Below are 15,002 nucleotides of genomic sequence, written 5' to 3'. Positions count from 1 at the left end.
GAAGGCTGAGGTGGAAGGGATTGCCAGAGCCCAGCAGGTCGAGGTTGCAGTGGCTGGGAGCGGCCCACTGCACGCCCAGTCTGGGCGACAGAGTGAGACTCCAACTAAAAAAAAAAAAAAGAAAAAGAAAACCCTGGGTTTTTTACACTGTATTTGCTGTTCCTCCTTGGTGAAATGATGTGTTTTTTACAATCTGTCTTCTGAGCTGGTACACTGAGAAGAGAACCACATGTATGTCCAGGCCCCTCACTCCCACATCCTATTCTTCGGTGACCAAAAACATGTGTGCAAAACAGCTATCCAGGATTAGAGCCCAGCCTGCATGTCAGTGGAAGCTCAGGCCATATCTACATGACAACTTTTAGGACATGAAGTTGCAAGAGCCAAGCATATACAATATTGAAGTTCACTGGGTATTTTAAATGAAAGCTTCATTTTTTTTTGGTATCAAACATAAAGGTTAATATCAGCAAAGGCTTTGAAGATATAAAAACATCATTTTTTCATTGAGCAGTGGTGATTTGTCAAAGACTTTAGCATGAGGGGAAGTATTATGCCAAGCTTTGCATCCCACAGGGGTCACCATGACTTCTAGAAATATCACAAGAGAGCATTGGGCAGGGAAACTGGAGCTCAAAAGTGACACACACACTGGCTGTTACCATAGTTACAACAGGAAAGGCCATACAGACATACTTTTTTTTTTATAAGCAGTGAGATATAAGCCTTGTGTGATTTAGGATCACCAGGGTGAATAATCCTAGCTGTATCTGCAGACTTTCGTCGTGGTTGTCCTGAGTTTAAACATATATCAGGGGTGTGAAAGGAGGGATATATGTTCAATAAAGATAAGTTTATGTCCAATAAAGATATTCCTGCTGAGTTCTATCAGTTAACCTTTACTCTCAGAACCTGCATAAGTTTGAAAGTCTTTAAATTTTTAATTATCTTACCAGTAATTACTGAAAAGGACAGCTATGACCAGTTTTAGTTAGTTTAGCTATGACACTCTACACGGTGTTATATACCTTTTAGAGGGAGAATGCCTCTCTCATTCCTGAATTTCTGAGGCTGGATTAAGATAGAGCTATGGAGATCACAGCAACAACATTCTTCAGGGCACACCCACAGTGTGATTGCTTCCCAAACCTGACTTTCCAAGTGTGTTGGAATCTAGCCTAACCAGTCTTCCAAGATTTGAATCTCTTCTCTGGCTCCCCTGCCAGAGTGGCTTGTGCTCTTTACTTTACTGACAAGTTTGCTGGTGATGTACTCATTACAGTTTGAGCCAGGTGATTTCATCTTTAGACAACTTTGATAGATAATAATGATAATAACAACAATGAAAAGCTCACACTTATGGTGGGTTACTCTGTGGGACACTATTCAAGCGCCCTGTAATTTCATTTGATCCTCGGAATGACCCGTGAGGTAGATAAGTATTATTATCACCTCCATTTTACAGGTAAAAGCAAACAAAAAACTAAGACTTAGAATAGTAACTTAGAATAGTTAGAAGTAACTCCTCCAGCACCGTACAGCTATGACATGTCAGAGTGAGAACCCAGGGGTATTTGACCCTCAAATCTCAGGGAAAGCTATATCCTTCAATTTCTTCTCCCAGAGCTGATATCTGCTTCCTAATTCAATCCTCTGAGGACATATGGAAAGTCTCAATTCCTCTTACACTATTCTCTCTTCTGATACTCAACGTGGCTTTAGGGCCTTTTGGTATTCTTTTCAGAAGTTCATTTGCCAAACCCTCTAAACCACGCATCTTTCTTGTGTAGCTTATTGCAGTAACTCTCTGAAGGTCTGTCTGCTTTGTCCTTATCTTGTACCCAGCAGCCAAGGCAGTCCTTAAAACGAGGGTCGAATCACTTTGTTTCTCGGCTTAAAACACTTCCCTGGCTTCTCTTATTTTTTTCAGAATAAACGTGAAATTTTTAGAGTCAACTTCAAGCTTATAGAATTGTCTTCCTGAAATCACCTTTCCAAAATGGATCGTTCTCTGCTTCTACACTGCTGGTGGGAATGCAAACTAGTTCAGCTTCTGTGGAAAACCATGTGGGGATTTCTAAAAGAACTAGAAATTGACTTTCCATATGACCCAGCAATCCCCCTATTGGGAATATACCCAGAGGGACTCAAATCATTCTACAAAAAAGATACCTGCACACACATGTTTATTGCAGTACTATTTACAATAGCAAAAACATGGACCCAACCATGTTAGTCACTGAAATTGGACTGGAAGAAAAATGTGGTACATATACACAATGGAATATTATGCAGTCATAAAGAAAGACAAACATATGGACTTTGCAGCAACTTAGATGGATTTAGAGTCTATAATACTCAGGATCTATCACAGAAACAGAGTACCACATGGTCTCACTCATAAATGGACCCTGAACATTTGACATAATACTATAAGAAAGGGATTGGCTGTAGTGGGATACTGCCAGGGTGTGTGTGTGGGGGGGAGGACAACATCAATAAGGGTACCTGATCTCAAACCAGACAAGTGGGGACCAAAGGGAGGCCCAAACTTTACCTGTATGATGTCGACTTATATACCTAATCCTGAATTGTACCCAGAATCTTTAAAATAAAAATAAAAAAGCCAAAATGGATGGTTCCCAACTATGCAGAGTCCTAATAATATTCTTTCTCTTAAAAAAAAAAAATTATGAAGCCGGGCTCGGTGGCTCAGCCTGTAATCCCGTGCCTTCGGGAGGCTGAGGTGAGCGGATTGCCTGAGCCCGCGGGTTCGAGACCCTCCTGGGCAGCGAGACCTCATCTCTACAATAAATCAAAAAATCAGCCGAGCGTGGTAGTGCGCGCCTGTAATTCCGGCTACTCGGAAGGCTGAGGCGGAAGGATCGCCGGAGCCCAGCAGGTCGAGGCTGCAGTGGCCGGAAGCGGCCACTGCACTCCAGTCTGGGCGACTGAGTGAGACTCCAACTCAAAAAAAAAAAAAAAAATTATGAAGCCCATGATATGACCCTCTCTCACATCCTTCCCCAACACATGCTTGCTGGCATACTGGCCTGCTGGCTGTCCTGGAACATGCCCAGCCCATGTCCACCCCTCTTCCTAGAATTTTCTGACTGGGAATATCCACTTGGTTCTTTCCCACGTTTCTTACCATCTCCCTCCAAAGTCACCTTATCAGTGAGGCCTTCTCCAATGACTCTACTGATAGTGGCAAACCTCTCCCTTAGCTGGTATTTTCTCTCCTCTTTCCATTCTGTATATTTTTCTCCACAGCACTTTTCACTATCCAACTTATTGTTTAGGTTGGTTCTTTCTTTGTGTTTTGCCTCTCTTCTCCTTCCTCCATCCGCATAAAAATGTAAGCTCCATGAGGGCAAAAATTTTTATCTTCTTAGTACAATTCTAATGTCAAATCATAAGAAACTGGCCTGTAAACGACAATTTCATATGGGTCAACCTACCATGACCCCAACACTAAGAGTAGCCCTTGGCATGGAGTAGCATTCAAGAAGTAATTGATGAATAAATGAATAATTTATCCATACAGGAAACCCTAAAAATGTTACATTATAAAGCTTTTATGTTGTTTATTATCCTGGGTAAGAAATTTACCATTAGCTGATCAGATTTCTGATATCATCTTTGTAGGATTAATATTGCTGGATATGCAGAGAAATATTAAAAACCCTTTTGTTGATACATTCAACCTAGCTTTTAACGGAATGATCCGATTCTTTTTTTTAATAGCACTCACTTCTAATTTTAGCACTCATCCATCAGTCTCAGAGCATCCTATATTCAAAGTGGCTTCCTTATTAATTGGTAGGATCTGTTTGTATTCAAGATAAATCTCTTTCTTAAGTTAAATTAAGGCAGTGATTTTGCACTATCACCTGCCATTGACTGACCTACTTGTCTTCCTACTACTGTGCTTCCATAGAGAAGCTGGTATTTTTTGGAAAATAATGATGAACTAATAATAATGTTCCACTTGAAAAATCTCTGTTGATGTGTAGCTTATAATGAGCATCTAGCTGAAAAAAAAATCACTACAGAAACAAACTTTTTCACAGGGCACCATTTGCTACTGGCAGATTTGACATAGTATATTTGGTTTACTTCAACAGTGTTTCAGCCACTGTGTTAAAAGAGATGCCAGGAATTCTAATGTGGAGATATAGAAACACTACAGAATACATTATACAATAGGATAAGAAAAACTTGATAATTATCGTAGGACTGAAAAAGTCATCCTTACTGGATCACAAGGTGTTGTAGAAATAGCTGTCAAAACCAGTTCAATTACCATTTCAAGTTATTCACCGTTAATTTGCAGCACTTCTTAAGGAGAGCTGAAGAAGTTTCTGTTCTCACACATTGAGGGCAACAAGACAGTTTAAAAATTTTAAATAGACATAAAAGAAGAAAGTCTTTTGTCCCCACTTTAAAAGTCCCTTAAGAATCACAAATCAGCAAAAATGCTCACATTCATCTACAATTTAATATAAAGCATTAGTTTTTTTATACCCACAACAAAACATGGACCTGCAGAAGTTTTCAAGCAATCTTCCAGCAGCTTCATGCGGGTCTTCTGGAGCTCTGGGTCGTCCCAGTCATCTTCATCAACTCCCCAGTAAAGATCTATGACCTGGGGACAAATGGAAGAGGCATTAGTTTACTTGTAAGAAATTTAAATTCACCTGTGGCCGTTCTTATTCACAACATCAAGCTAATGTGACTTTTTTTTTAGAGTTGGAGTCTCACTCTGTCGCCCAGGCGGGAGGGTAGTGGCACGCTCCCGGCCACCGCAGCTTCAATCTGCTGGGCTCTGGCGATTCTTCTGCCTCGGCCTTAAGTAGCTGGAACTACAGGTGCACGCTACCACACCTGGCTAATTTTTGATTTATTGTAGAGACAAGGTCTCACCATGTTGCCCAGGCTGATCTCAAACCCGTGGGCTCTGGCAACCCTCTCGCCTCGGCCTCCCAAAGTGCTGGGATTATAGGCTTGAGTCACCATGCCTGGCCCTAACTTGACTTTTAACTTTTTTCTTTGCAGAGTGTTTTTTTTTTTTCTTAGAGAGGAAAAAAAAAAAGATCCATTTAAACTGCGCATGGTGACTCACACCTGTAATCCCAGCACTTTGGGAGGCAGGGGTGAGAGGAATGCCTGAGCCCAGGGTTCGAGATCAGCCTGGGCAACTTGGCGAGACTGCATCTCTACAATAAATCAAAAAATTAGCTGGGCATGGTGGCTCACACCTGTAATCTCAGCACTTTGAGAGACAGAGGTGAGAGGATTGCCTGAACCCAGGGTTTGAGATCAGCCTGGGCAACTTGGCGAGACCTTGTCTCTACAATAAATCAAAAAATTAGCTGGGCATGGTGGCACACACCTGTGGATCCAGCTACTTGGAAGGCTGAAGTGGAAGGATCACCTGAGTCCAGCAGGTCGAAGCTATGGTGGCTGTGAGCGTGCCACTGCACTCCAGCCTGGGTGACAGTGACACTCCAACTTAAAAAAAAAAAAGGTTCAGTTAAAGAGATACTTTTCATTCCATGATGGGTTGGGAATGAACATTATAATTTTTTATTTTGTTTCTGATTATACCACTGACATGGGCCCAGAGAAAGTGAAATAAATGTTGAAGGTTTTGGAGTGGAGGTTTTTGTTGTATTGAAATGGTAACAGAAGTTTTACAAAATGTTTGGGCCAGGCTCGGTGGGTGGTTCAGCCTGTAATCCCAGCACTTTGGGAGGCTGAGGCGAGTGGATTGCCTGAGTCCATGGGTTCGAGACCTCATCTCTACAAGAAATCAAAAATTAACCAGGCGTGGTTGCGCATGCCTGTAGTTTCAGCTACTTGAAGGGCTGAGGTGGAAGGATCTCCTCAGCCCAGCAGGTGGAGGCTGTGGTGGCCGGGAGCCTGCCACTTCCCTCCAGTCTGGGCGACAGAGTGAGACTCCAACTCAAAAAAAAAAAAAAGTTTGAAGCAGCTGGAATAAGTTAGTGCATTATTTGTGACAATTAAATCACAGTACATGTTGTTACTGTATGCATTAGTATGTTAATGGATATTAACATATGCTGATTTGAAGTTAAACATCTACATTTCTTAAAAACAAAAACAAAATTCTCTGTCACTTTCATGCTTTATTAACCAGGGAGAGAGATTTTGTTTATGTCTGTTTTATCTGTAACAAGCAGTTTGGCTTTCATCAATATATATCTGAAAAACATGTATTGGGAAAACAATGAAAGGTATGCCTTACTGAAAAGTGAGAATAATAGGATCCTCTGTCTCCCTACTTCAAAGACAACTAGGGAAGATTCTGCGAGTCCATACAAACTTTTACAGGTTCACTCTTTGAAAAGTACTATGGAGAGTGTCATGAATTTCATTTCTTTCGCCCAACCGCTATCTGCATAAAGTAAATGTTCCTATTTGTAGCTTTGAAGATTTCTTCTTTTCTTTTCTTTGTTTCCCATGACCGAAACAGGTGGTTCCCCCTTTTGCTGCTTGCGGAGCTTCAGTGAGATGGAAATTCAGAGGACAGGTCCTCCTCTGTGGCCTAAGCAGATGAGGTAAGGGGGTTACTTTGTGCACTTCCTGTTTCTTGGCTGTGGCCCCCCAATGCTGCTGTGTTTGTACCAGGTCTTTGTCAGTTTGCATTTGAATTTTCAGGAGGCTGATCAATATATGACAGCTTCTTTAAAAAATATTCCCATGGCCCATTCCATGGGTTTTAGATTTGAAGATTCTTCCCTTTTATCTATCTTACAAAGTTTAAGCACACAATATTAAGGAAGGGGATATCTAAGATAACTCCACTGTTCAATTTGAGAGCCTCTAGCTGAAACTGTTTAAAATTAAATATAAATGGATGAAAATTTAAAAATTCAGTTTCTCAAGTGATCGGTACCCCTGGAGAACTATTGGCCCTGATGTTGGAGATTCAGAATATTTTATATCATGGTAAGTTCTACTGGACAAAGCTGTAAATCACTGAGCTTTAGGAGAGCATAGAAATCGCCTAGTAATAAATGAACATAAGAGGGATATAAAATAATCTACTTTGATAAATAATAGACAGTCCATGACCTGCAAGGTGTAATGCTCCCAGCAAAGTGAAAAAGTAAAGAAACAACACTTACGGCTTAGCTGTTATGAAACTTTCTGGGTACTTCATATGCCATAGAGCACCTTTAAGTACATTAATACCCTGCTACCTATTTCTAATGTTCTTGAATACAAAAAAAAAAAAAAGAACTTTTCCACTTTGCCATCTTTGGGACGGATGCCCCCAAAAGCTGTGGCAAAAGCTGAGAAAATGGTCTTCCTCAGTGGGAGCAGAGTTCTCTTGATATGCTACTCTGGTCTCTTGTTCTGAGAAGAACAATCACAGCTTTCGTTGAACAATGGATTAAGAAAAATAAGCTGGCAAGTGTGAGAAGAGAAGAGAGAGTTCAACTGGTTGATCAGAGCCTCGGATTCACTGAGCTTTACACATGGGTGTGATCACCATGTAAAGGGAAGTGCCCAAATGTCGTGGGACCTCATGTCCTCTCTGCCACTTCTAGGATTTACATATCGGGCTCTTCTGCCTGTCCTCTGTCGAAGAGGCCATATATGACTTGTCTGAGAACAAGTATGACTTGTCTGAGAATTGCTGAGGCCAGTTGAATGCTAAAGGCTTGTTAAGAGATAGGCATGAAATCCAATTTACTTTTATTTGCTAGGTCTCTTTTGACAGGTTGAGGCCAGAGCAGCACACAACCTCTTAATTCCAGATTCTTATGGGGCCAGCACTCCACTTTTGTATAATTGAGAAAAGGACCTCTTCTTCTAGACACTTTACTTACAGCCTCCAGAAAATTGTTAAAACATATTGAAATCATTGAACAAGACATTTCTGTCCATTTGTCAATAACTTATCAACATAAACATACAAATCCACTACAATGTGTATAGCAATCCTTAGTTTTGCCAGGTACAATCTGAAGACCATCCACAGAGCCTTGTCTCTGTTCTTTTGGCTGACATTGTTTAGATGTAGCTGAGAAAGGTCTTATTCAGAACAAATGAAAATAAATGGTAAATATGAAGGTTAATATAACAAAAGCTATAAACATAAACGTGCTCTTCTCTCATCTTCTTTAAAAGACATAAAATAATATAAAGTAATAATTATGACAACATGCCATTGAAATTGTAACATACATGCAACATGTTTAACAATAATAGCACAGAAAGGAAAAAGGGGAAGATGACTCAAGATGAAATAGACAATGTAGAGAGATATTTAACAAGTAAAGAGTTACATGGAAGTAATCTTTCTATAGCTCATTAGAATTAAGTTGGCATAAGTTATAAGTAGATTCTGGTAAGATAAGATGTGTATGTCCTAAACTTACTACTAGGAAAGTAACTCAAAAATCACTAAAGATATTAAAACGTTACACTAGAAAATATTTACTTAATCCAAAGACAAAGTAGTAGAAGAGAAATAGAGGAATACAAAAGACAGGAGACACAGAAAAAAAGTAAAATGGCAGATATAAATCTAACTATATCAATAATATAATTAAAAGTGCATGGATTAAACAATACAATCAAAGGCAGAGAATGTTAGGCTAGATTAAAATCAAGATTCAGCTGTCTACAGGAGACTATTTTAGATTCAAATATATAATTAGATTGGAAGTAAAAGGATGGAAAAAGATACATCATGCAAACGGCAACCATAAGAAAGCTAGAGCAGCTAAACTAAGATCAGACAAAATATAAAATATATCTAGAGATAAGGAGGGATATTTTATAATGATATAAAGATCAACTCATAAGAAAGATATAACAATTATAAATGCATATGCAATTAAAAACTGGGTCCCAAGATACATAAAGCACAAAATGACAGAAATGAAGAGAGAAATAATTCAACTATAATGGATGGAGACTTAAATATCCTACATTCAACAAAGAGAGGAATGACTGGGAAGAAAATGAAAAACTGAGAGACAATACTGTAGGGCAACTAGAACTAATAAATATTTATGAAATAATCTACCCAGCAACAGCAGAATTTATGCTTTTCTTAAGCACACTTAGAACATTCTTTGGAATGGAACATATATTAATTCATAAAATGAGCCTCTAGATTTAAATGATTTATATCATACAAAATGTGTTCTCTGAACACATTTATAAATTAGAAATTTAATAATAATAAATTAGAAATCAATAGTACAAAGATATTTGAGAAATTTACAAATATTCAAAAACACTCCTAATTAATCAATGGGTCAAAAAAGAAATCACAAGGGAAATAAAAGATACTTTTAGATAAGTGAAAATAAAGACACACTATACCTAAACTTATGGGTTGCAGCTAAAGAAGTACTGAGAGGAAAATTATAGCTGCAAACACCTATACTAAAAAATAAAAAAAAATCTCAAATCAATAACTGAATTTTTTACCTTAAGACACTAAAAAAAGAGGAGTAAGCAATACAAAACCAAGCAGAAGGAAGAAAATAATATAGTTAAATTTAATAAAAGAGAATAAAAAATAAAGAAAATCAATGAAAAAAATAAGTTCTTTGAAAAGATTAACAAAACGAGGAAACATTTAGGTGGATTAACAATAAAAATAGAGCAAGAAGACTCAAGTCACTAAAATTAAGAGTGAAAGAAAGGCCATTATTACTGGTTTTGTAGAAACAGTAATTATAAGAGAACATGCTATCAGCAATTGTGTGCCAATGATGAATTAAATAATTTAGATAAAAATGGACAAATTTCTAGAGACACAAATGAGCAAAACTGATGCAAGATGAAATAGACAATGTAAAGACATCTTTAACAAGTAAAGAGATCAAATAAAAAACAAACAAGCAAAAAAACAAAACAAAGCCTAATCTAAACAAAAAGGAACGCCTAGGTCCTAATGGATGCCCTGGTGATTTCTACCAAACATTTAAAAAAGAATTAATGCCAATTCTCTTGATAAACTGTTTAAAAAGTTAGAAGAGAAGGGAACTCATTCTATGAGACCAGTTTGACTCTGGTAGCAAAACCAGACAAAATCATCTCAAGAAAACTACAGACCAGTATTTCTTATGAATGTAAACACATATCCTTAACAAAATACTAGAAACAGCAAATCTATAGAGACAGAAAGTCGACGAGTGGCTGCTTAGGGCTGGTAGGGAGGAGAATGAGATGACTGGGTGTGATGGCTACAGATTTCTTTTTGGGGTGATGAACATGTTCTAAAATGGATTTTCCTAACTATGACAAAATGTGAATATACTAAAAATCATTGAATCATACACTTTACCTGATGAATAAATTTTATAGTATGTGAATTGAATTATATCCCAGTAAAGCTGTTTAAAAATAATCCTTTACACATCTATTTGTAGATGTACATTTTTCTATCGATCTTCTGCCCTTTGCTCATAGTGGAGATGAGTGTAAGAACAGTCTATGTTTAAGTCAAGCACTTAGTGTGCTAAGAGCTAAACAGTAAGATCTAAGTGTGGACTCAAAGATCTGGCTAAAAAGTGTCCTAACAGGGCCCTGATTTGTTTACTTTCATTTATGCTATTTATTTCAGAGTTGAAGTATCACATGATTTATTTGCCACTGACGGAGGTCTTCTGTAACAGTTTTTGCATCTGTTATTTCTCTAAAGTTTGGCCACCAGCACTACTCTCATCTAATCTTACATAGTTGTGTCTTCTTCCTTCAGTAGCTTTGTTAAATATGTCCTTGCGTCCAGGTTTTCTCCCTTAAATTGTTCTTTCCCATATGTCTTTATGGGCAGAAAATGATGAAAACAGATAAAATCAAGCAACCGGGAAGATGAGGAGGAAATAAATAAATAAAACATCTACCTCGAGCAGTGCAAAACACCATTTTGGGCAGACAGATATGCCATATATCCGTGTGATCAATAACTGGCAAAAAAACACTTGGAACCTAAGTGCTCAACAAGACAAGATTTATTATATGCTTTTAAAAATTAAGTTTAGCTTTTAGCCTAATGTCCAGGCACTGCAGACTCTGGAATCTAATTTACTATTTATTGGAACACTAACTTGTTGACAGCACATTTTATGTGCCTTTATTTATTTCATCATTTAACTACAAAATCTTAGGAAAGTAATTTGATTTTATCTATTTTTTACTTAAAAATCATCTCACTTGCTTAAAAAAATTCTTAGGGAAGCTAATTCATCATGCTTATTACACCATGCTAAGTTGGTCTAAAGCCAAAAAACCTTAACCAATATTACCCTTTGAAATCATTACCGTTTAAATATCAAAAATGCCTAACAATAAAGAAAACTGTAAAAAAAAATAACAATCCTAGTGCTTTATTAATAAAAAAAAGGATAGCCAAATTAGAATTCATAATGGTCTCTTATCATTTCTTCGAAGAGAACCTTAGAACTTAAATATCTTCTAAAATAATTTCCTTTCTTGATTTTTCCATACTGTAAGACACTGCATTTCAATGCAAACCACACCCGTAATTACAGGGATAATAGACATATTTTTTAAAACAAATTCAGCACTGAAATGAAGGCTGTTCTCCAAAGTTATTACAATGGGAGGCTACACACTTATTCCATTGATTCTACCATTACTTAGGGCGTTTCCTCCTTAGGAATGATTTCATTTTGTACTGAAAAAAAAAAAAAAATCTCATCACTTTCTTGTTGAAATTTGTTTTGGTTAAAAATGGTATTTTTCTAGCTTTTCTGGACTTTGGATATCTAAGACTAGATTGTAAAGGACCTTTAGTTCTTTCAAAAAAAATAAAACATATTCTTAAGAAGATTAACAGGATTAACATCTGCCACTAAGTATATTCCAAAAAACACAGAGAGGATTCAGAAAGTTTTTAACAGTGACAAAATTACTGTGTCAAGGACTTAGATTTCTAAGGTCAATATCATAGCAAAGACAGCACTCATTAGAATTTGTTTGAGTATTTTTGTACTATTTCTAGAATGCTTGTCTCACAGAAGAAGGTAAGCAGGGAAGTCTTGGAACTCAGACTAGTTTTATCAGATATATTTTACCAAGGATGAGTTATGGTTTATACACGTGGTATAAGTTATTCTCTGGTTAGAATGACTTGCCCCAGATGCATGGGTCACAGAAAAAACTCCAAGTCCACATCACCAAATGGTTATACTTGACTAGAACTATTAAGAATATTGAATTTAGGTCACCTCGGTCATGAGATATGTGACAGAGGTATATAGCAACATGACTCAAATAGGTAATTTCAGGAAAAGTAGGTCCTATATTCAAGTGCAGAAAGGACCAGGCCCTGGTGTCATACATGATTTCCAGAAAGGAGGAGAGTTCCGTAACAACATGAGGTCAGATGATGCTTCATACAAAGTCTCATGAAGAAAGCTAACTGCCCAGAACTGATGTCCCTGTGTCCTGAGAGATTCAGCCCCTGGGCAGTCCTAACAACTATAATATTTATCAATAATAAAGAACTCAATCCTCAACCATGAACGAAGGCAGGTCCTCTGACTATCAAGGCTTAATGAACATGGAGACAGAGAGATGGGACCAGGAGTTTTGGTGAACAGAAGAAGAATGGCAAGACAGAAGCTGCTGTGCATCTGTGCTGAGGATAATCTGGAAAAATCCACTGCATAAAGGAAGTAGAACTAGCTTCCTTCAGTGACAAGACATCTGACCACAAATAAAGAATGCACCTGAGAGAAAAATCCAGGTTGGCTCTGTTCCTGTCTGACACATTTTGGCAGCCACTGTATCTGGGTGATCCTTCCTGGTGTACATATAACTGTATGTTATGACTTACAGCTCCTTAAATTACCTCCCTGCTTACATTCCTGATCTTTCTCATCCATTCACCACACTGCAGGCAGAGGGAACCTTTTAAAAACGCAAATTGTAACTCATTTATTGTTTCAACAAACGTATGAAGTAGATAGAACTATTATCCCCATTTAACAGATGAGAATCTCAGGCACGAAGAAGTCAAGTAACTTGCCCAAAGTCACAGAGTAAGCAAGTGATAGAGGTAGAGTTTGAACTTGGGTTCTTCAGACTATTTTAATCATAGCAAGGATTAAACAACTTAATGCATATATAGCACTTACAATAAGCGCCTGGCAGGTAGTACTTTCTCCATGATGTCAACGTTCTCTCTCAAATTTGCTTATGAAAATATATCTCCTTTAGCTGGAATATTCTTTAAACCTGGCCACCTCCCTCTACCCATCTTTCAGGACACAGTTTAGACATCAGTTCCTCCACAGGTCTTCCTGATGCCTCCAGATAGGCTGATCTCTACTCCCACCATTAATTATACATGCCCAGAGTCCTCTGTTACTTCCTGGGCAGCAAGTACCACCCTGGTCACTGTTGTTTATGATTGTGTCCTCTGTGAGTCTATAAATGAGGGCAGAGACTCTGTTGTCAGCATTATGGTATCCATTGCACACAACTCTGCTGGGTACAGAGCAAAAGCTTAACAAATGTCTGTGAAGAAAGAAGCTCAGGCAACCAAGCATCTTGGTCTGCCCTGGGACTCTGGGGTATGTGTCAAGTACCTTGAAAGATAGGTAAATAGGAGACTGTTTTTCAGAGAGGATGGATTGGCCTTTTCAATACACAGACCAGCTCTGCCAAGAAAGAAGCGTGACGTGGTTTCTCCATGTAGAAATGGTGAGGTCATAGCACCATAAATTTGGGTACCTGAAAGAAAACTTAAATAATAGGTGGAAGAAGCCCTTTATAGATGAGAAAGTTGAAGTTATATTTTCTTTAAAAAAATTTTTTTATTTTAAAGACGTGGGGTAAAATTCAGGGTTAGGGATATAAATGGTCCTTGTACAGGTAAAGTTTGAGCCTCACTTTGGTCCCCACTTCACCTGGTTTGAGATCAGGTACCCTTATTGATGAAGTGTGCCCCCTCCCTCTGGCAGTTTCCTACTACTGCCAATTCCTTTCTTGTAGTATTATGATAATTGTTCAGGGGGTCCGTTTATGAGTGAAAGCTATTTTTTCAAGGGACTATATCTAATTATTGACACAGCAGATTTCTTAAATGAGTTTTTTTTTTTGTACTGTATGAAGACTTGTTAAAAAGGTCCCCTCTCTCTATTTATAGGTGCTAAAAATTAAAGATTGGGAAAAATAGCTACCATGTGTTCAGAATTTGAGACAGGCTTCATGGTGACTGTACTCAATGGTGACACTTAAATGTCACCTGTAAGCGGCGGACAATTTCTCATTCTGCTTATTAAAAGACTAATCCTCTTAGGTGATTTCCAGTGTTGGTATAATCAGTCACAATTTAGGAGAAATAAATGCTAAGCAAAGTATAGCTGCTCCAGCAAATTTTTAAGCTTCCCACAGTGTCACTGCTCTCCATTTAGGAGAATAATTAGGTAGAAGATTGTGAATGAGTACAAAGCAAAGGAAGAGCAATGGTACTACCTTGGGAAGTCAGGCATGAGGACTCACAGAGAGCTATTTCACACCAATAGAAACAGTGAGATGATATTTACAATTAAACTGGAGCAATGAAGGTCAACTATGACATAATGCTTTCCCTCTCTTTTGCCTCTTGTCATTTTTGTTTATCTACCTTCTCCCTTTTTATAAACTGGCTCACTCACATGGATGGCAGAAGGCTGATGTAAGATGCTTATAATACTTTTAGGAAATGTCAATTTGGGAAGGCCTGTCCAGGCTTTGATGGACAGGGCTGAAATGTGAAGAGACCTAAACAGGTTGGCGCTCTGGTCCCGTGAAGAGGCATGTGATTCAATGAAGAGACATGCATTTCAATGCAGAGAGAAGCATTCATTTGATTAACAGAAAATGGAAAAGGAATGATCTATTGACAATGTAGAGAAAAGACCAAGGGCATCACAACAAATCCTGTCAACTATAAAGCCAGTGATATATTTTGGTAATTTCGGGGGCAAGATGCATTT

General features: G+C 38.0%; 1 protein-coding gene across 1 annotated transcript in view; it reads right to left on the bottom strand.

Annotated features, from left to right (window-relative positions):
• Nucleotides 1–15,002, bottom strand: part of NWD2 (NACHT and WD repeat domain containing 2) — a 195,738-nt gene that overhangs the window by 85,895 nt on the left and 94,841 nt on the right. The window contains exon 3 of the mRNA XM_008067834.1: nt 4,532–4,648. Within this exon, the coding sequence (XP_008066025.1) occupies nt 4,532–4,648 (117 nt within the window). The remainder of the gene's footprint in view (nt 1–4,531; nt 4,649–15,002) is intronic.

Source organism: Carlito syrichta, unplaced genomic scaffold, assembly GCF_000164805.1.
Source record: "Carlito syrichta isolate Samal-C Ts95f unplaced genomic scaffold, Tarsius_syrichta-2.0.1 Scaffold309784, whole genome shotgun sequence".
NCBI classification, from domain to species: Eukaryota; Metazoa; Chordata; class Mammalia; order Primates; family Tarsiidae; genus Carlito; species Carlito syrichta.
The sequence above is the reverse complement of the archived record's forward strand: the minus strand, read 5'-3'. Positions and strand labels throughout refer to the sequence as shown.